This window comes from Mastigoproctus giganteus, chromosome 9, assembly GCF_048544385.1.
Source record: "Mastigoproctus giganteus isolate SK-2022 chromosome 9, ASM4854438v1, whole genome shotgun sequence".
NCBI lineage: Eukaryota > Metazoa > Arthropoda > Arachnida > Uropygi > Thelyphonidae > Mastigoproctus > Mastigoproctus giganteus.
Window position 1 is genome coordinate 201,587,988 of NC_143583.1, and position 23,653 is coordinate 201,611,640.

The 23,653-nt window shown below is 36.5% G+C and overlaps 2 protein-coding genes across 4 annotated transcripts in view; one reads left to right on the forward strand and one right to left on the reverse strand.

The window, feature by feature from the left end:
* ldbr (lariat debranching enzyme) overlaps positions 1 to 3,557 on the reverse strand; it is a 43,090-nt gene extending 39,533 nt beyond the window's left edge. Inside the window, exon 1 of the mRNA XM_090381000.1 lies at positions 3,295 to 3,557. The gene's annotated coding sequence lies outside the window, so the exon portion shown is untranslated. The remainder of the gene's footprint in view (positions 1 to 3,294) is intronic.
* A 4-nt stretch (positions 3,558 to 3,561) lies between these two features.
* The window catches only part of LOC150081031 (uncharacterized), a 64,039-nt gene continuing 43,947 nt past the window's right edge, over positions 3,562 to 23,653 (forward strand). The window contains exons 1-2 of one of the 3 annotated variants that reach the window (XM_090381002.1): positions 3,562 to 3,875; positions 14,500 to 15,472. In XM_090381002.1, coding sequence (XP_090237128.1) covers positions 3,588 to 3,875; positions 14,500 to 15,472 — 1,261 coding nt within the window. In that variant the 5' untranslated portion in view covers positions 3,562 to 3,587. Of the gene's footprint in view, positions 3,876 to 14,499; positions 15,492 to 23,653 lie in introns of those variants that run through there. The other 2 variants (XM_090381001.1, XM_090381003.1) reach the window with 2 other exon arrangements.

Consider the following 23,653-nt stretch of genomic DNA (forward strand, 5'->3'; position numbering starts at 1 on the left):
ATTGCAGTGGCTGGAGACTAGGCACCTGCACGGTGATCTCATTGAGTGTGTATAAGGCCTTGAATGGGTTGAGCACGCTGAATTCTGATGGGATCCTTCCACTTGTTCAGATTACGAACCTAAGGGGGCATAAATTCAAATTAAGAAAAAAACAGATGTAGAATAGATGTGCGGAAATTTGCCTTTAGCCAGCGGGTGGTTAATTGCTGGAACAAACTTCCATCTGTCGTTGTGGAAGTTGATAGGTTGAATAAATTTAAGGAGGAACTGGACAGGCATTTGGAGGGAATGGTGTGATTTTTTTTTTGGCTGATGCTGCATAAGCTCATACACTTGCTTTCTTGCATCACATGCCACTACTACTACTACTACATTGCAAAGATCAGTATACACTGTTTAGTTTCACCTGTATCCAAAATATACAGAAATGTGTAATGGCTATGAAAACTAGTTTTAATTGTAGTAGTTGACAAAACTGTGGCTTTTCCAAAAAAAAAAAAAAATTATGTCTGTCCAAAGGGGGGAACTGTTTGCGTATGACCACCCACTGGCCGTTAATTTTTAATTCAATTTACATATTCGTTGAGACGTATGTATACAGTTCCAATGAATATTTAAATTTTTCTGGCCTCGACCGTCAGAAGAATAAACAGAAATAAATCTGAAGGGGGGAACTGTTTGCGTGTGACCGCCCACTGGCCCTTAATTTTTAATTCAATTTACATATTCATTGGGACGTATGTATATAGTCCCAATGAATATTTAAATTTTTTTGGCCTGGACCGTCAGAAGAATAAACAGAAATTTATTTGAAAATTAATTACTATAATTAATTATATTACAATTAACTAAACTATAATATAAATTTATTTATTATTTATAAATCCATTTCACGTGTAAAAGCAAAAATAGTTTTATACTTTTATTATTAGTACTGAATAATGACCGTCTTGATATCAGCACATAATGTAACTTAGCCTCGAACCCTGCTGAGATAAGAAAGAGGGGTCCAGTTGTTAGCTTTTCCTGGGCCATGGTGATGGGATCCTCCCACTTGTTCAGAATACGAACCTACGGGGACATAAGTTCAAATTAAGAAAGGATAGATGTAGAATAGATGTGCGGAAATTTGCCTTTAGCCAGCGGGTGGTTAATTGCTGGAACAAACTTCCATCTGTCGTTGTGGAAGTTGATAGGTTAAATAAATTTAAGGAGGAACTGGACAGACAATTGGAGGGTATGGTGTGATTTTTTTTTTTTTTTTTGGCTGATGCTGCATAAGCTCCTACACTGCTTTCTTGCATCAAGTGCCACTACTACTACTACTACTACTACCAATACGAAAATAATGGTAAATGTAAATTTCTTAATAGTATGTAAATTTTACAAAATTTATAAGTTGTGCAAGTTTTCCAGAGTGTTACGAGTCAGGAGATGTTTACTACAGTATATACATACTTTCAGTCATCCGCAGAGGGGGGGGGGCAAACAGGGCACCTACCCCACCCTATAATCGAGAAGAAAAAAAAAAGAACCCCAGGGGCTCACATCTGGTGTGTATGGGCTTAGCACACCCAGGGTCCTAAGCTGGATATCATTATTCTTCTCTTTCTTGGTGATTCCTTTCTACTTCTTTCTGTCTCTCTCTTGCTCTCTCAAGGTAACTCGGGAATTTTTTTTTTTTTTTTTTGGCTGGTGCAGCATAAGCCTCAGGCTTCCTTGCACCATATACCCCCGGGGACTCACATCTGGTGAGAATGGGCTTGGCACACCCAGGGTCCTGAGCTGGATATCATCATTCTTCTCTTTCTTGGTGATTCCTTTCTACTTTTGTCTCTCTCTCTCTCTCAGGATAACTTGGGAATTTTTTTTTCGCTGGTGCAGTATAAGCCTCAGGCTTCCTTGCACCATATGGCTAATAATAATAATAATAATAATAATAATAATAATAATAATATAGCTATAATAATAATAATAATAATAAAAATTGCACAAATTATAATCGTAAAAGTGATTGAGAAATTTATATGCATTATATATATGCTCTTGTATTGACGCAATACCGTATTCTATAATCTACTTGTGAAAAAACTCCCAAAAAAATTAAATAAAAATTTATTGATGTAATTATTTGCCTCCAAGCTTTGCCGGCCCCTGGAAAATTTTCTGTGGACGCCCATGCTTTCAGTTATACATACTGAGCACGCAGCTGCGTGCTGGATCATGTGACTGTCAAACTAGCATAAAATTTATGATAATATAAAAGAATTCGCGATGATAATAGCACATTAATTAAGCAATATGTGATACGACTAAAACAAACTCCGTAGCCGAGGGGTCAATCGCGCGGGGGTATAAGTACACGTGACGATTGACCGAGGTTTAAGCCCATAACCGCTACATACGGTGCTGTTTCTTGTATTCTGTCAATCTTGTGAACTCCTCTGACGTTTGGTCATCCCAGAGTAAAACAGAAAATTTATTTTTTTATTTTTAACTAGGATAAAATTACAATAAAAAACTTATTGATGTGAAACATCCTTGCTGGCACCTATAAAAATTTCAACCAAGTAAATCTGAATGGCCACGAAAATATGCGTCACGGATCGTTACGTTATCTGCGGTCTCTGCTTCCCACGCTCCCACCACTAGTCTGTGCCAAGCACTCGGCGCGGCGGTAGTATGATTAAACCACGTGACGCATTTTTTGTGACTTGTACCATATCTCGAGTTCTAGTGAACCGATTTACAAAACCCCATTCGTTTGAATTTCGTCAAACTGCATTAGAAAAACTCAATAAAACAAATAATTTTCGAAAATCAAATTTGAGTGTTTAACGGGTAGAATTCAGAACAGGGTGCGCAATCCAGACTGTCGGAAAGAAGAAATGGAGAATTGAAGTGATTGACTGGTTGAGACCCCGCCCACTCACTGCTTTCTCCCTCTTCTTCTCGCTTACACGTTTCTGGGAATGTAACGTGACATCACAATATGTTGGAGAAGGTTTTTTGTTGGGACTTCCGTCTCCAAACCCGCATTTTGTGGCCGTACATTACTAGACGATTTCAAACAATGAGAATTGCTTATGCATGTCAACAGAAATGACTTCTTTTTTTTTTTTCTGGGGTTTGTCACTCCCGCTTTTGTGAGAGCTTCTCCACCCTCCGCCCCTACTATAAAGAGAACCTGATACTATTAACGCATACAATTACCGCAAAAAAAGAAAAATAAATAAATAATCAAATCGTCAAGAAACAACTTGAAAACAAACAAACAAAAAAAAAAAACTTCACCTCATTAGTCCTTGAATGCTGGCTGGTACACCATCTACGCTGAAAAAAACTTGTATTCCGAAACTATCAAATTCACAGTCGTACACTATTTAATTACAGTCTTACATCCATCCTTTTGCAAACCATGAACACGTAATAACAATAACACAATAATCGAGGACAGCAGAGCATCACGACCACGACTACGACTAAACGACAGCACGATAATTTCCCGTATGTTCTGGAGATATTTTTGTTCGTCACGTGACCTTTCCCTGTAACATATGGCGAGGAGACGAGGGGGAAAGTAGCGAATGGGAGGAGTCTCCACCGGTCACTTACTGTTTCTTCCTTTTCTTCTAGCCGATAGTCTGGGTTTGCACCCTGTTCTGTATTTTAGCCGTTCAACGATGCCGAAGTCAAGTGCAGAGCGTTCTCGAGAGTATCGAGCAAGAATGAAAGCGATACGACCTAAGAAAGTGAAAACGAAGGTCGCAATGAGTGCGCGAGAACGAAAAAGACTATCCAGATTGCGTAAAAGACAAAGAGAAAATCAAGCGTTCGATTTAGCAGTGCCTTCAACCAGAAATAATGTACTCGAAGTGACTATTAATTCATATAATTTTACTATTTTTATTTAGTTTTGTTTTGGCCCTGTTGCAGTCAATGTGTGATATTGACACTACTTTTATGTAATTAGTTGAACTCGTTTTCCGATTAAGGTTGAAATAGGCCAGCCTGGTCATATTTAAATTTGAGGTCCCTTTTATATATATTATTATTATTTATTATTGTTAATAGCTATATGGTGCAAGGAAGCCTGAGGCTTATGCTGCACCAGCCAAAAAAAATTCCCAAGTTACCCTGACTGAGAGAGAGTCAAAAGTAGAAGGGAATCACCAAGAAAGAGAAGAATGATGATATCCAGCTCATGATCCTGGGTGTGCCAAACCCATACTCACCAGTTGTGAGCCCCTGGGGTATTTTATTCAAGGTTGTGCAATACATGATAACTCGGGTTCAAGCCCGTGACCACCAAATATGGAGGATGCGGAAAGGTCAGGGAATGACCACCGCATATCACCGGAGCAATATGGCTTTAGTTGCTAATGCTCCTAAAAAACCAAACAACATGATAGCTCGTGAAGGATGAGCACAATATGAGATACAGTTGTAATGATGCCCTTTACACTACTATCGTAGTTTTTCCTTTAAGAGTTATCTGTGGTGTTTTTACACTGATATTATATATATATATATATTACACACATAGATACAAATACTACATAGGTTTTTTATATTTATATTGTTTATTTATATTATATATTACATTGTTTTATTTATCCAAACATTGATACATATTTTTCTGTCAACCTAAAAACTATTATTAGAAATTTTTATCACTACTTTAGAAAATATTTACACTGAAAATGCGACCCCTCTTCTGGTGAGATCCCTAGCCATGGCCGGTTTGGCTGTAGGGTTAACCCAGCCCTGTGCAATATCTTGCAGTGAAACCAAATTTGTCTTTACAGTTTGTTGCCCTGGTATTACAGTACTTTAAAGCACATGACATCATTGCTATCATAAATTTAAAAGATGGGACACTGCTTTGACAGCCTGTTTCAAGAATTCTGTAACTTTCATCAGATAACCTGGCATTTTAACAAAATGTCAGGTTAATCTTTTGGTGATGTTTGAAATTTCCATTTGAAAGTTGTGCAGTATCAAGGCAACTTGTGGAGGATAAATTTATTCTGCTGTCAGCAGTAAGACCACATCATGTAGTCTTATTGCTGACAGACTGCATAATTCAGTGTATAAAGCATAATGGGACAATGTTTCACATTATGTAGGAAGTTTAAATCTTTCTACCTGCAAAAACACCCAATGACAAGACAGTCCTCCCAGCTTCATATTTTTCCTTCATTAATGTTGTTTACATTAATGAAGGAAAATTAATGAAATTCCTGTTGTTTCAAGGGTCGCAGTCTACTATGAAAGCTGTGCAAATTGTTTTGTGCTTAGGAAAAGCCTAATCTTAAGAATTTTGGATGAAATCTTCATTGCTAATTATCAGTGTTCTCAAATAGCAAGCGAATCTCCTTCCCTTCTAAGGAACTCCCACGATGCCCTGAATGTAATTGCATATGATAAAAACATTGTAGAATATTGTGTGTTCCTGTTTAAAGCAGTGAGCTTTATGGCTCTGAGTGAAATTACCACCTTGCTAGAAACACCCAAAGGAGTGGAGTGAACAAAAAACTAAATAATCTAGTATGTGCCACAGCCCACTGGATGCATATTCCCATAATACTGTCTACAAAATTAGTATTAGCAAGGGCACATGATGTAAGAAAGCAAGCTTATATAGCATCAGCAAAAAAAAAAAAAAAAAAAAAACGCACCCGCTTCTCATTCCACTCATCCACCTGCTCCAAATGTTTGTATAGTTCTGCCTTGAATCTGTTTAAGCTATCAACTTCTACAATGACAGGTGGAAGTTTGTTCCAGCAATCAACCACCCGCTGGATTATCATCTGTAATAGACTCATTTGTCTTGTACTTTAAAATTCAGGAACCAGTTAAGTGTGTAAGGTGGACTCTCCTCCTTGTATATCTATTAGAGTGTAGGACACAAGAATTGGAGTATTCTTTCATAAGTTTGGCTTTATTATTATTAGCCCATATGGTGCAAGGAAGCCTGAGGCTTATGCTGCACCAGCCAAAAAAAAAATTTCTGAATTACCCCCAAGAAAGAGAGTGGGGGGGGATCACCAAGAAAGAGAGGGGGGGTAATCACCAAGAAAGAGAATTATAATATCCAGCTCGGGACCCTGGGTGTGCCAAGCCCATACTCACCAGATGTGAGCCCCTGGGGGCTTTTCAGTTTGCATGATTAATTGTGCTAAAATGAACACATCCTGTGAAAAAATAAATGTTGAATGAGAAAGTGTGGGGTATAAAATAAACCATTGCACTTGGTTTTTTTTTTTTTTTTTTTTTTGGCAATCCTACTTGAAAGTTGGCATTTGACTGGGTGCATGCCATAAAGTGTGTCAAAGCTCCTTAAATTTAAAAATAAAAATATTTATCGGATACTGGTACTTCAGAAATAGCAAAATTGACATTGCTGTAAGTTTTAGTTTTTCATTTTCCTCAAGTATTTATTGCTCTGAGTGGAAAAAAAATGAAAATCTTTCCTTACATATTGATGTTACTTTCATTTGGACAAGTATTATAATAAAATAATAAATAATAGGCAAACTCTTACTTTTGGAAATTTTTTTGCAATTTGCATCTACTCATGTTAGTATAATTAACTTGCGTGCCTGCTAGCATACCCTCTGATGTCCATTTATTGCAGAAATTTGTTACACTTCTTGCAGTGCAACAAATCACTTGCAGCAGTCATAATTTCCACAGATCACGTGTGAAAAAATCTGATGTGCATCAGCTCTGATATGTAAATTATGCATATCAGAACTAATGCACATGCAAAAAATATGCACGTGCATCAGCTTTCATGGGATGGTGTGAAAAATTATGATGTCATGGGCATCAGCTTTCATTGGGAATAGAAAAGCTCTATTTTTCTACTGACAAAGTACAGTTTTCACTATTGTTGGAGAAGATTATTGCTTGAGCGCAGATAATCTTTTCCAGCTTTGTGAGAATGAGTTAGGATGCTGCCACAAGAAATACATATCCTGTTGTGCTGGTATATCAGCTTCAACAGTGAAGGTGGGAACCCTTCTGTCCCCTTGGGGCCATAATGGAGTATAATGACATCACATGTATTCAGTGGAGTATTATGTTCCCAAGTTCTGTCTATTGACAGTACAGATGCAGTAGCAAAGAAAGGACTGTGGTAACATGTAAGTTTTTAGTGCTTGCATTTTTTTTAATTGTTTCCTTTGCTAAATACTATCTACAGTCCTTTTATAGTAGATATGCAATAGAAAAACAAAGGACTGTAGGCAACATATAAGTTTTTAGGTTTTCATTTTGCACAGACTATCATTCTTTTTGCACAGACTATTATATCCAGATTTTATTGCAGTGTTTTAAGTTTTTTGACTTAATAAATCACTGCAATAAATCATTGCAGTGATATGCCCAGAAATTTCTACCTTCGTACATTGGTAGCTTTTACAAGCATCGACGTGTGGCGGTACAATTATATACAAAAAATGTTCTTGGGGGGATTTAACCCCCCATAGGGCCACCTACGAAATATTGTTCACCACATGCCACAAAGTAGATGCCTTAATTAATTCAATTGACCTAAATTAAAAAACTGACAATAATGTGAAACCTGCGTGACAGATAATAAAGTTTAGTTCTTACTAAGTGATTATAAAAGTTTTCTAAAATTATATTATAGTTATCATATCATAACTGTTGTAACTATGTGATGATTTATTAGTGTTGTCTAAATGATGCAAGGAAGCAAGTTCATTCATCAGTCAAAAATAAAATGTTTGTCTTTTGTTTCGAATAATTTGCCCAGTCCTTTATATTTAACATTGGTATTAGTATAGGCTAAAAAATTGGTATTAATATAATTGGTATATATATATAATTAATGTGATTATTTTGCATAAAGCATGAGGCTGTGTGCAAGATTCACTAGTGAACAGGTTAGTGCCATTGCACCACGTTTTGTTCATAGTGAACTGTTGAAGTAGGTAATTGGCATCGTTTTAATAATGCCAACGAAAACTATTTATAATATGAGACAATTAAAATGATATTTTATTGCTAAAAGCATAACTCCCTCCCTCTCTCCTATCCTGTTTGTCCTTTCTGTAGAATAACTGCTCCCAAAGTACCGAGATCTGCAGACCCTTACATATACACTTAGTGATCACTGAATTATGACCACCTACCTACCTAATGCTTTGTAGGTCCTCCTTTTGCCCTCAGTGCAGCAGCTATCCGACATGGCATTGATTCAACAAGGTGTCGGAAGTGTTCGGGAGGTATGGCCAACCGAGCCGCGTGTAATGCGGTCAGCAATGCAGGTATGGAGGTGATTGGTGTATATCAAGACGCCTGATATGCTTTTCCATAGTGTCCCACGAGTGCTCTATGGGATTGATATCGGTAGAGTTCGGAGGCCAATCGATATGCTGAAAATCAGAACTGTGTTCCTCAAACCATTCCTGCACATCAAGTGTCTGATGACTCAGCGCATTGTCATCTTGGAAGACACCATCACATTTGGGAAAAGTGTAACATAGTGGGGTGTACACAGTCAGCAAGCAGTTGATGATAGTGGAGACCAGTGATACGTTGTTCCACATGCACCAGAGGTTCAAGTTCCTGCCAGTGAAACATGCCCCACACCATACAACTGCCTCCACCAGCCTGCACCTTTGATACCATACATGATGGATCAAGAGCCTCATGTTGTTGATGCCAAATCCGTACACGACCATCCATGGTATGGAGTAAATAACGTGACTTATCCAACCAGCACACCTTCTTCCAGCCTTCTAATGTCCAACTTGCATGCTCTTTGCACAAGGCGAGTCTTTTACACCGATGAACCTTGGTTAGGAGAGGATGCCGCAGGGGTCGTCATGTGCAGGTATAGCCCATACGTGCGAGCGTGCGATGCATGGGCATGCCAGATATTGTTCTGGGTTGGCCCATGTTGTATTGGGTAGTCAACTCTTCAACAGTGCTGTGCCTGTACAAGTCATCAGACCTGGCTTTCTCCTCTAACATCAACCTTTCGCTGACCTTTGTAGTTCTGCCGTCGGGTCATTGTTTGACCACTTTTATGCCGGTCCTGGTACACTTTAACAACGGCTGCTCTCGAACATCCTAACAGTTCAGCTATTTGGGAAATCAAGGCACCAGCTCGTCGAGCTCCCAAAATCTGTCCTTTATCAAAGTCCGATAAATCCTTCCTTTTACCCATCACGCTCGGAATTTTACTACCTACTGAACCACTGACACCTTAACTATGCTATGTAGGTCAGCTAACTGCGCACTCTCGTACCTCACGTGGTCAATGGGTCGCATTCAGTTTTCATAGGGGTGGTCATAATTCAGTGATCACTCAGTGTGTGTGTGTGTGTGTATATATATATATATATATATATATACTAATCAATTTTACAGTGTTAGGAGTTTGTCAGTTGTTTTTATTATTTGGTTTTTTAGGAGCATTAGCAACTAAGGCCATATTGCTCCGGGATATGCGGTGGTCATTCCCTGACCTTTCCGCATCCTCCGTATTTGGTGGTCACGGGCTCGAATCCCGGTCTAATCAAGAAGCGTGTGCTACGCACTGCTGCTCCTGCCCACCTGGCTACGGAGGCGCCTTTGTCAGTTGTGCAACGTTAATGCTATTGTACAAAGGGCAATTAGACATTATACGTACATGAAATTATATTGATCGATTTTGTTTAATTAAATGTTATTTATCTATACGCAATTAGGTGTATATGGATCAGGTTACCAAGCTAGCAAATGTAAACTAACTTTAGCCTGGGAGGCCTATAAACGTTATTTGAATGTAATGGTATTAAAAATAATATGATGCTAAATGATGAAAATAACAATATAAATACAAAAAATGCAAATGAACAAAATAAATTGCAATAACATTCCCTCGCTTGGCCATCAATCTGCTACTTCATCGGGGCTTTGAGCAGAAGGATAACCAGACTAAAAGAATGTCTCATACCTACCCTTTCTGTTGTCCGGTATGGGGACAACAGAAAAAACAGAAAACTGGTATGGGGACAACAGAAATGGGTAGGTATGAGACATTCTTTTAGTCTGGCTATCATTCTGCTCAAAGCCCCCAATGAAGTAGCAGATTGATGGCCAAGTGTTGTTGGCAGATTGATGGCCAAGGGAATGTTATTGCAATTTATTTTGTTCATTTGCATTTTTTGTTTATTTGCATTTATATTGTTATTTTTATCATTATTTTCATCATTTAGCATCATATTATTTTTAATACCATTACATTCATATAACGTTTATAGGCCTCCCAGGCTAAAGTTAGTTTACATTTGCTAGCTTGGTAACCTTGATCCATATATACCTAATTGCTTACAGATTAATAACATTTAATTTAACAAAATCGATCAATATATATATATACTATCATTGAACTTATATTAAAATAAGTTAAATTATAATAAAGTGAAAATAAATAATTAAGCATTCATTAGAGGCAGCGACATGCAATTTCTCCATATGAAGCTGAAATACATCCAATATTTTAAATTAAATAAATTAAAACATAAGCCAGTAGTATGGCAAAAACTGTAGAGCGAAAATTAACATAAAAAATAACCCAAATAAACAAACGAACGAAAAACAAGAATAGACATAAATAGTAGCCCAGAAACCCTTGTATAATTTCAAACTTTAAATCCAATTAACAAAAACTATACAAATTTTAGGATAATGCCAATTACATATTAATTTAGCGGTACCCCCCCCCCCCCGAGAGGTACCAGTTCCGAAAGACGTGAAATATCACCAAAAGAGGGTTAAAGGAACTACCAAACGATAACAAAATCAATTTTGATTTTGTTATCGTTTGGTAGTTCCTTTAACCCTCTTTTGGTGATATTTCACGTCTTTCGGAACTGGTAAATTGATTTTGTTATCGTTTGGTAGTTCCTTTTGATTGATTTTGATTGAAATTGATTTTGTTATCGTTTGGTAGTTCCTTTAACCCTCTTTTGGTGATATTTCACGTCTTTCAGAACTGGTAAATTGATTTTGTTATCGTTTGGTAGTTCCTTTAACCCTCTTTTGGTGATATTTCACGTCTTTCGGAACTGGTACCTCTCTGGGGGGAGGTACCGCTAAATTAATATGTAATTGGCATTATCCTAAAATTTGTATAGTTTTTGTTAATTGGATTTAAAGTTTGAAATTATACAAGGGTTTCTGGGCTACTATTTATGTCTATTCTTGTTTTTCGTTCGTTTGTTTATTTGGGTTATTTTTATGTTAATTTTCGCTCTACAGTTTTTGCCATACTACTGGCTTATGTTTTATTTTATTTTATTTAATTTAAAATATTGGATATATATATATATATATATATAACACATTAATTGATACTCCTTCTGAACATTTTGCGGACCCCAGTTTGGGAAATGCTGCTATAGAAGAATACTAATATTAAAAATACTAAGCCTTACTAAGTTCTTGCAGGCAGCCTTTAAAGCAAGATGAGCTTTGCTTAGGCAGACTCCACAAACTTTTCCAAAGAATGTGGCATAATCCACCATCAAACAGTTCTATTGATATTCAACATAACACTGCTGAAACTACCAAGCCATCTCCCCCACATTGTCTACCCACCGAACTGAGATTTACCTGAATGTGATATTACCTAAATTGAGCCCATTTTGTGCCAATCAAGTGTTGCATGAGTGTGCAATCGTAAAAATTTCCTTTGTGTATGTTTTGTGTTAGTGTGTGAATGTGCACCAGGTAGTGTGTACATGTGAATGTGATTGCGGTATATTTGTTCTGTGTGAATGTGGTCTGCCAACCTGGTGTATGCATGAGCTTGCATGTGTGTTGTCAGTGTTACATAATGTATGCCAGTGAAACGTGTGAATGAATGGGCAAGTTGAACTAACGATTACGCAAGATTGACAGTTTCCTGGGTAAACTTAACCTGCACAAAGCAAAAAAAGTGTGTGTGCTGTTTATATTTAGAGTAGTGTGATGAGTGAATGTGTTCATGTGAGTAAAAGAGAGTGAATGAGAATATCCTTTTTATTATTTTGAATGTGCACTCTGGATAGTGTTTATATATAAAAAATAATTATTATTTTAAAAAATTACTATAACATTGAAACAGCAGATTAAGATGTGAAATTGTAGTGTGATTGATCTTGGCAATGTGTATAAACTGTGCAATAGCCAAATCAGTGGGTGTGATTTGTTTTATATAAAACAAATGTACAATCCTTATTTAGGGTGATGTGATCTGTCAGTGTGCAAGATAGAGTGGAACAAGGCAATTGGGAGAAAGTTGTATTGGCTTTCTTGTATGCATCATGAATATGTGTAATTGTGGCTCGATTAAATGGTAGATGACAAAGAGTGGTTATCAGTGGTCACTGCTATTCACAGGCTAATATAATGTGCGGGGCACCACAAGATGCTTGTTTGGCCCTTACTATTTTAACATTTATTAATGATATTGATGTAGATATTTCAAGTCTTGATGTCTTAAGTTTTCTGATGATTGAGAGGTGGGCACAGTGGTTAATGACAGTAATCATAATATGCTATTTCAAAAAGATCTAAATAAACTAAGCAGACAGGCTGAAAAATGGCATTTGAAGTTTAACATTGATAAAAGAAAAGTATTGCAGTTGGGTATGACCAAGCTCTAAGTAGTGCAGAAATATCTAGGGGTATAATTGTTTAGTCCATGAAATCTCAGAGTAGTGTAAATAAGCCGCTAGACAGTTCATGGGGCTCTGTCAGTGGTATATAGGAACTTTACCAGCAGGCATGAAGAGGTGAATATCCTATTATATAAGGCAATGGTTAGGCCACATCTGGAATACTGCATATGGCAACCTCATTTTAGGATGGACTTGGATCTGTTGGAAAGGATGCAGAGAAGAGCAACAAAATGGGGCACAAAAGAATATTCTTACCAAGAAAGGTGGGTGTTGTAAATTCCAGTCTGAAAACTAAGCATCTACATGGTGACCTAATTGAAGTTTCTAAGGCTTTAAAAAAAGGGTTCAGTAAACTAAATGCTGATGGCATCTTTATTCATTCTCAGATGACAAACACAAGGGAATGAATTTAAATTGGAAAAGAATGGTTGCAGAACAGATGGTAGATGTGTGGAAATTAGTATTCAGCAAAGGGTTAATTGATTGTTGGAATGAATTTGCATCTAGTGTTGGGAAGTGAGTGCTTTGAATAAATTTAAAGAAGAGTTAGACAAATTATTGGATGGAATTACAAATAAAGTGGGTAATTTTGTTTTCAGCCGATGCTGTATAAGCTTTGCTTCCTGGCTTCATGTTGCCAGTACTAATATTAAAGGAAAATCTTTGTACATGTAGTCTAAAATTAATCCCTCTACATTTTAATATATTTACCCTTGTGTATATCATATGACTAAGCATAAAAATTTCCTTAGCATTCAGTTTACTCAAACTTTCAAGCCCTCAAAAACTTCAATCTAGTCACTCTGTAGATAAATGGTTTTTAAATTGCAAATTACAAAACTGAAGTCTCTCTTGATAATACCTCACTGCTTTTAACCTTCTATCACTCACACCCTCAATTTAACAAAGCCACTCATGGCATCTATTTGATATACCCTTTTTTGTTTTAATAAAAAAATTAATTTTTTGCTTCTTTATTGAATTGAATGGTTGATCTGTTATGATTTGTTAAACCCAATAAAAATATACTGAATGAAAATAAACAAGAGAAACCAATAATAATAATAAAGAAAGTGCTAATTGTATCTTTTAGAATTTAAGGTTACTGATCCCCAGATTGAAACGTAGATGTTTGCATGGCATCTGGATACACACTGAACTGGTGTGCTCCCCACCATCCCTACTTCTGGGGTATACTCCTGATTTTAAAAGTCCCTTGCCATAGCTGTTATGCTTTAAATGTATATTTTAGCAATATATTGATTTTATATATTATTATTATTAGCTATATGCTGCACCAGCCAAAAAAAAAAAAAAAAATTTCCGAGTTACCCTGAGAGAGAGAGAGAGAGGAGAGAGAGAGAGAGAGAGAGAGATATCACCAAGAAAGAGAAGAATTTTATTTAGAATGATATCAAATCTATAGGGTGGGTATGAAAAATTAATGACTTTGTTACGCTATTGGCATACAAGAAAGGAGTATTCCAAAGCATATGAACAGTAGTCCTCCCCCCCCCACACACTCACTGAAATCAAGGCTGAGTAAATAATCAGAACTGAGTTTGCCATTTTTGTTATGTTTTTTGTCTGTGAGAATTTTTTTTTGTGATCGTTTTATGAAATCACATGGCTCATCTGGCATGAAACTGTTATTCACTTGTAGGTGATAATTTCCCGATTCCTTTGTTCCTGTTTTATTTCCAGAAACTTCATTATATAAATCAAAATAAATATATTAAAAATTAAAATACATGTACATTAATACATATATATATGCTAAATGTATGTAATGCATTTTAATTATCTTTTTAAGATGCAAGGAAGAGAAGTTACCATTTTTAAAGATGAAGTTGCTGAAACCCCATTTCCTCTAGAGATGTTAATGGAAATTGAAGGTGATACTAAAGAGTTTACTAATGATATACATAATAGTTCTGGTAGCAGTTTACACCAAGTCCTTAATCCATTAGTAATGTATGGTGAGAATATTGGAATATCTATTGTACCTCATACAGATCCAGATATACATTTGACAGAAGGAACATTTCAGTTAAAAAGCAATTTGGAACCAGAACATACAGAAAAACAGGAATATTCAAATGGTAGCTGGGACATGGTCACAACTAAAATTAAAGTTGAACTAGAAACTGACCAATCTTCTAGTAGTGAACTGGTGCCGGGTGCAAATGGAGTATCTACTATTGTACCTAATACAGATCCAGATATAGGTTTGACAGAAGGAACATTTCAGTTAAAATGCAATTTGGAACCAAAACATACAGAAAAACAGGAATATTCAAATGGTAGGTGGGACATTGTCACAACTAAAATTAAAGTTGAACTAGAAACTGACCAATCTTCTAGTAGTGAACTGGTGCCGGGTGCAAATGGAGTATCTACTATTGTACCTCATACAGATCCAGATATACATTTGACAGAAGGAACATTTCAGTTAAAATGCAATTTGGAACCAAAACATACAGAAAAACAGGAATATTCAAATGGTAGCTGGGACATGGTCACAACTAAAATTAAAGTTGAACTAGAAACTGACCAATCTTCCAGTAGTGAACTAGTGCCGGGTGCAAATAGAGTGTCTACTAGTATAACAGAACAATCTTCTGTTACGAACTCATTACAACTTTCCACCGAACCATCAGTAATTGAAATGGAAAATAGTTGCATGTTATCATCAGAAGTTACAGACTTTTCAGATCTCGATATAAAAAAGGATGGAAGAAAGAAAATGAAACAGCCCCATTTCGAATGTATTAACCCAGTTACATGTAAGTTATGACAATCTTTAATTTATTTTTATTTTCTATGTCGGATAATTGTAATGATATGAAATATTCTTAGTACATTAAATTTTTTCTTACATTAAATTTGTAATTTCTGCTGTGTGTATGATGATTCAAAACTCTTTTGCCAACCCAAAGTTTTGTAGGCAAATTCTGATTTTACAGATTGAAATTAAAAAATGTTCTTATGACATCTATAATTGACTGATTGTTGAACTAAAACTTCTTTAAATTTTAGCACATGCTTGCAGACTCTTTTGATTTACTTGGCAGTCATTAATTAGTTATCATTAAGACCATGCTTTATTTAGTATTAGTATCAGCAAAATGATGCAAGGAAACAAACTTATGAAGCACCAGCAAAGAAAAGAAAAGAAAAAAAAATAATAATAAACAAATAAATCAATCAAATTTAAATTAAATTGAAAAATAAAGTGAAGTAAAGCATACTGTTACCTTCCCAATTCTTGTATATGCTTTATATCAAGTATTTATCCAATCCGTCCTTAAATTTCGATCAAATTCTATCCTCCACAAGGATAGGAGCTTATTCCAATGGTAAAAATCACTCTTTGACCAAAATTATACCTTCTCAATTTAAATTTATACCTCCTTTATCTATATATTACATGAATAAGTGTAAAAATGTACTCAGCATTTAGTTCACTCAAACCTTTCAAGGCCTTGAACTCCTTAATCATATTATTCCACAGATATCAGGTTTATAAACACTAGCTTACAAAACTTCTCTCTTTTGATAAGTCCCTTTATTCCCTTAACTAGTCTTGCTACCATTTCCAACAGGCCAATTTTTTTTTTCTAAATATGGGGCTTCTCAAGCTTATATGCATCATTTAAGAAGTGGGCTAAACATTGCTTTGTGTAATGAAATAACCACCTCTGTATCACTGACAAAACCTTGCAAGCTGTACTAGCAGCCTGTCTACACTGTTCAGAAAACTTAATATCAGATTGTATAGTTTCTTCCAAGTTCTTTTTATTTCTACAATCTTGAGTTTAGTGGGTTTACAGAAAACTTTCATAGAGCCAAACAAAGAGCTACTCCATCCAACATTCCACCAAGTGGTACACTACTCTAGGAACTGCTGCAACCTACATGCATAAGTTTGCATTTTCCAGTATTAAACCTCAGCTGCCATTTCTCAGCCCATGCAAGTAATTTATCTAATATCTTGTTGAACTAGTATACTCTGATTACTATCATTAACTATGCTGCCCACCTTTGTATCACCAGCAAAATTTGACATTAAACTTGAAATACCCATATCGATAACAGTAATGAATTGTAGAAACAGTGAGTATCCAAGAAGAGAACCCTGGGGTACCCCCACTAATATAACGTTAGTCCATAAAGAGCAGTAGCCATTTATAACTACTCTGTCTCCTACCACTATTAATATTCCTTTTATCCATATTAGTAACTTGCACTTAATGCTGCTGCTGCTGTTGTTGTTATTTAGTTTTTAGGAGCATTAGCAACTAAGGTCATATTGCTCCGGGATATGCGGTGGTCATTCCCTGACCTTTCCGCATCCTCCGTATTTGGTGGTGATGGGTCGAACCCTGGTCTAATCAAGAAGCGTGTGTTAAGCACCGCTGCTCCTTCCCACCTGGCTACGGAGGCGCCTTGCACTTAATGCACATTTATGCAGTCATCTATGTGGGGCTTATATAAAAGTACTAAAATTAGTATTAGTAGCAGCAAAAGATGCAAGGAAGCAAGCTTATACAGCATCAGACAAAAAAAAATGGATAAAATAATCCACATCATTTATCCATCCTCTCTAAATAACGTGCCTGTTCCTTCCATAAATTTATTCAAACTGTCTGCTTCCATAACGACATGAAAGTTTGTTTTAACAGTCACTCTCTGACCAAAAGAAAATTTTCAGACATTTACCCTGCAACGTCCATTTTTTATTTATGGCCCCTTGTGTTCATCATCTGAAAAAGTAAGGATGCTGTCAGCATTTTTGTTTACTTAATCCATTTAAGTCTTCACTTCAGTCAGGTAACCTTGTAGGGACCTAATTTCCGGATGCAGAAATTTACAGAACTCAAGTCTTTCTTGGCAAGAGCAACCTTCCCCCCCCCCAAATATTTTGAATAATTATGTTGCTCTTCTCTGCACCCATTCTAACAGATCTACATCCTACCTACAATGAGACTTCTAGATGTGTACGCAGTATTCAAAGTGGCTTTAGCATCATCCTGTACAGTGGGATAACTACCTCTTTGTCCCTGCTGAAAAAAATTGATATGCATCATTGACAGAACCATATGAGCTGTCTAGTAGCCTGTCTGCACTGCTCAGAGAGGCACCTCTGTAGCCAGGTGGGTAGGAGCAGCAGTGCATAGCACACGCTTCTTGATTAGACTGGGGTTCGAGCCCGTGACCACCAAATACGGAGGATGCGAAAAGGTCAGGGAATGACCACTGCATAACTCCGGAGCAATATGGTCTTAGTTGCTAATGCTCCTAAAACCCAAATAACTAACTAAGCACTGCTCAGAGAAGTTAATATTGGATTGTAAAATAACCCCAGGTCTTTTTCATTCCTACCTTGAGTGTGGTACCACCCAATTGATAATTCTGAAATTTCTGCTACCCAAGTACACTGAAAGGACAGAATTCATGGGATTCCTGGGCAACGCGACGTAGTCACCTCTCTTGCTAGTGGACATACTGACTGCTTGGCAGGTATATAGGTACACTGCATTCACATAGATGGTAATTCAATGTCAGTATGGATAAACGTCTTGAGTTAACTGACTTTGAAAGAGGGATGCTAGTGGGTGCTCAATGCAAGTGTCACTCTATCGCAGAGATGGTACAGAAATTGTACTATCTCGTTCGGCAGTATCAAGAGTATATTGGGAATACGCAATTTCCAGAATAACATCTCATCATGGACAGCGCTGTGGGAGGAGAAAAGTGGTAGATGAACATGGCCATCAATGTTTATCTCGCATTGTTTCAGCCAACCGGAGAGCAATAGTGGCACAAATCACCACTGGCTTCAACAAGGGAGGTGCCAGAAATGTCTCCACCAAGACCATCAAGCGATCATTAACCGCAATAGCTTATGGGAGCCGCTGACCCACCAGAGTCCCATTGCTAACACCACGACGCAGGACTCTACCCCTCCGTTGGGCAAAAGAACATCAACACTGGACTTTGGATGATTGAAGATGGGTCTCCTGGTTCGATCAGTCCCATTTCCAGTTATTTTGAGAGGATGGGAGGGTGCGTATCTGGCGGAAACTGCATGAAGCTATGCACCAATCGTGTCAACAAGGAACTGTTCAGGCAGGTGGACAGTCGGTAATGGTCTGGGGCATGTTTGACTGGCACACGTTGCAACCTCTGGTACATCAAGATGTATCTCTGAATGGTCCAGGTTACATTTCCATCCTTTTAGATTATCTGTATCCCTTAATGGTCATTGTGCACTCACAGGGCAGTGGACTCTTCCAACAGGACAGTGCACCTTCCCACAGAGCTGTGGTGACTAGAACATGGTTTGTAGAGCATTCTGCAGATTTTACCACCATGGAATGGCCTTCCTGTTCACTAGACATGAACTTTGTGGAGCACCTTTGGAATGCTGTGGAAAGGTCCATTCAAGCTTTTGATCCTCCACTCAGGAATGCAATGGAATTATGGACATCGGCACAGCAAACATGGATGGAAATACCTGTGGAACGCTTTTGTGAACTAGTGGACTCAATGCCTCACCATGTGACTGCCTTATCTGGGTGAAAGGTGGGCTTACCTTTTACTAGGTATCACATGATTTTTGTCCACTCGGTGTATAATACTTTGCATTTTTATGTGTTAAACCTTAATTGGCACTTAGCCCATCAATCTAATTTCTCTGTGTGTTTTTCGGTAACAAACCCTGATTCCTGTCATTAACCACTCTGCCAACTGCAAACTTAGACATTAAACTTAATATGCCATCATCAGTATTGCCAATAAATATTGAAAACAGTAGGGGCTCATCATTGAAACCTAATGTTATTAATGGCAGTAATGCTATTAATAACATTAGTCCAGAAGAGCAGTGGCCATTGATAATCACTCTTTTTCTTGCCACTCAACCATTCTTTCAGCAGTAAGTTTTTCCTAATGCTAAATTTCTTCAATTTGTATAGCAATCATTCATATAGAAAAGTATCAGAAGCTGTACTGAAATTGAAAATATTTGATATCAAAATGATATTTTACATCCAGTTCCTTTGTGATTACATCACAATAGCTAATCAAATACATCAGACGAGATCTCTCCTTATGAAAACTCTGCTGTGATTACTACATTCCTGATCTCTTGAGCAGAAGTCAAGCTGACAGGTTTATATTTACTTACTTTGTTCTTTGATTACCCTTTGTGAATTAGGAGAAACATTTTGTACATCTCCAAGCTATAGGTAGCTCCTCTTAAACTAAGGATGCTCTTATAATTATGGCTGAATTCTAAGTGAATGATATCAGAATTGTTCCTTCTATCCATTTCTTTACTGATAATCTCATAGTTAGATTATTCATACATGATATGCCATTAACAAAGCCATCATGTTATTCCCTTATAATTCTCTACCTGTCCAAATGATTTTTTTTTTTTTTTTCATTCTTAACTAATGACTTAATCTTATCTGGCACAGAAGTCAAACTGACAGGCCTATATACAGTTGCTCATTTCTCCCTCTGATTCACCTATGTGAATAGGAGAAACATTTTGACATCTCTAGTCTATTCGGACATGAGAAGAGAATCAAAGGATGCTCTCATTGTACAAACTATGGGTTTTGCTTGCATCTTTGTTGCTTCCTTCCAGGGATGGATCAAAGATGTTTTTCTAGGAAGGGGATGATATATTTGACTGACAGAATTTGAAAATTAAGTTCAAATTTATCTTGAATTTATCTCAAATTTTTAACTAGCTTTTATATAATCTACATACAAAACAAATAGCCATCATATAACAATCAAATGTCATAAAATGCACAGTATTTGATCTAATTTACTCAGGCTATGGGGAACAATGACCTTCCTCTGTAGATCTGCCATATCATCCTTCAGTATAAGTGGATAGATTTCATCAGCACCTAGTGCCTTGTTCACTCTTAATTGTAATAACGTCAAATCTAGTCTTCTCTCAATTATTATTATATGGCCTTAGTTGCCAATGTGCCATAAAACAGCAACTAACCAACCAGCTCTCAGTTATTATAAATCATTCAATTCATCTGTTATTAGACGAAACTCACTTTCAACTTCACTTGGTTCATTGCATTAATTAAGATTAAGTGGAAGAAATAAACTATAATCTGTTAACCTTGCTATTCTCCTCTGGTTTATATGACCCAAAATGATATTTAAATGTCTATAATTTTTTTGCTTATTATCATTTTGCTCTAATGTTTCATGACTGTTTTTTAGATGAAAATTCTTATATTTTCCGATTTTAGGAAATATGCAGTTTGCAATTAATTACCAGTGTTACATATATTGTCTTTGGGTCAATATGAAAAAAGTAGTTTTTTTGAATGTCTAAAATTAAATTCTAAGCTATTTTATGATAAGAATAGAATGTTTATACTGTTTATAGAATGTTTATTCTATAATGTTTATAGAATGTTTATAATGTCTCAAACGGTTAGGGGAGGTAGGTAACATCTAAAGGAATGTGAATCGCATAGGAACCCATAACCGGAAATGTCACCATAAGTTGGTAGACGGCGCGGTAGTTGCCGCACAAAGAGCATGCATCGATATACGAACTGTGAGCTGGCAGACGTGCACCTAGTGTATGGATTAGCAGAGGGCAATGGACAAGCCGCTCAACAAATTTATGGAGAACGCTTCCCAGACAGACATGTACCGGACCACCGTTTGTTTGCGCGTGTGCATCAAAATTTGTGCGATTATGGGTCATTTAGAGGTAACAGGAGTAGTGCGGGCAGACCACATTCAACACGAACTCCCGCCATGGAAGAAAGTGTGTTGAATGCCGTCCAGAATAATGGTAGGTTTTAGAGGTCAGTGTCCTTTCAAGCAATATATTTCTAGCAAACCAACTAAGTATGGTATCAAACTGCTGACTCTCTCTGATATTACAAGTTCCTATGCCCTAAAAATGCAGGTTTACCCAGGAAAAGCTCCTGAAAATCAAGGTATACATATAGTGTTAGACCTGACACATGAACTTAATGGGCAGAATATTACTTGTGATAACTTTTTCACATTTTATCATTTGGATCAAATGCTACTCAAACAAAAACTTACGTTAGGTACCGTTAGAAAAAACAAACTACCCAAACTTTCTTATGAGAATGATTACAGCATAACAACCAGATAAGTGATTGGAATGATAGAAAACTGAAACTGATATTGGACTATCCACAAAAGGAGCTGTTGACAGTCTGGATCAACTTATTGCAACCCATAGTTGCAAAAGGAAAACTAATTGTTGGCCAATGATTATATTTTACAACATGCTCACAATCCATTTGTTTTATGGAGAGAAATTAATCCAGACTGGAAAAAGAATCTTTTGCACAAGAGAAGAATATTCGTAGAAGGATCAGGGAAGTCACTGATAACTCTGTATATTTTCCTGAGAAAAATAAACCCAGAACTAATCAAGTTGCTGCTATTGTAAGGGGTTTCCAAGAAATGTCAGCATCATGATCACTTGCTTCCAGTAAACAAGCCCAATGCAAATTTTGCCCTTCAAGTTATGAAAACAAAACTAATATGACATGCTGCATGTGCAATAAGTATTTGTGTAAAGTTCATACCACATATTACTGCCCTAATTGCCAAAAATAATGTTGTTGTTTTTATAATTTTAGAGTCGAAATTTTTGTTTGTTTGCTAAGTACAAGCATTTTCTACCTTACCATTATTATAATGTATCTCCTTATACTGACTTTCTTCCCATTTTTATATAATAAAAATAAAAAATAATAAAAACTTTACATCATGTTTACATTTCTTAACAAAATCTTATAAACTACATTGGCTCTATATGACCCAAGGTACAAGTGTATAGTGAATGTAAGGAAAACAGCAGGGTTAAACTAAAATTCATTTCCGCTGAAGGTGCACCTTTACGAGAGAGACTGTCATTTTCTTAGAAGCTCATTTCATTCATTAGCATAAAGTCAGGAACTGTAACAAGGAGCTTTTGAGTCAATGAAAGCTTCTTGTTACAGCTCTACGTAACCAGGAGCTATAATAATAATATCAATGCAATGCCGGAATTGTTTTCTGGCACTGCCCTGATAAATCTGTCTGTGATGAGCCACCTTTTTAAGATAATTCTGTGGTAATAGGCTCTTATTTCTAAAGTTCTTTTTGTTCTAAACCTGGACAAAGTGTTCCCAATATAGAGAGTATCCTCAGTTTTGTTGGAAAGATATTTTATAAATATATAGAGAGAGAGATATTATATATATATATATATATATAGAGAGAGAGAGAGAGAGAGAGATCAGAAGAAATTTCTCACTTTGAAAAGGTTTATATGATGTACAATTTGAAATAAACAGCAGCTGTCATTTATTATTATTATTATTGGAAAGCAGTAAGAAAGAGAAAGAGACTCAGTTATTCATAGAGGACTTTGATTGACAGTATGGAGTTTGCTGCTTCGAGGAATTCCAATAGAGTTTCTTCTGGTAATGTTATTATAAATGTGATTAATTCTATTAATACACATTAACTTTCAGCTTAGAGCTAAGGTAGTCTAGCCTTTATATTTCAGGGGAGGGGGACAGAAGTCTGGCCTTAATAGTATACAAGACAGTAATCGTTTAGATAATTTAAAAGCATAACATGCTTTTTTGAATAATCTTGTAGGAGTTACTCCTCAGTTATTCCTTTCCAACCTGGACCACTAGTTTAGAGAAAGTGTTGCTTACAGAAAAGTTTTCTGGAGAGAGAGAGAGAGAGAGAGATGCTAAAAGTGGCAATTTTACGTCACAACTGTTTAGGAACATGGCATAACCTTTCTACAGTACATGGTGATCTTGTCTACTTCACTACCAGTGGAGACATATGGCGTTAGGTTTCAGAAAGGAAGAATTTTCAAAATAAAGAAAAGATTATTTTCCAGATTTATGAGGACCTACTATATA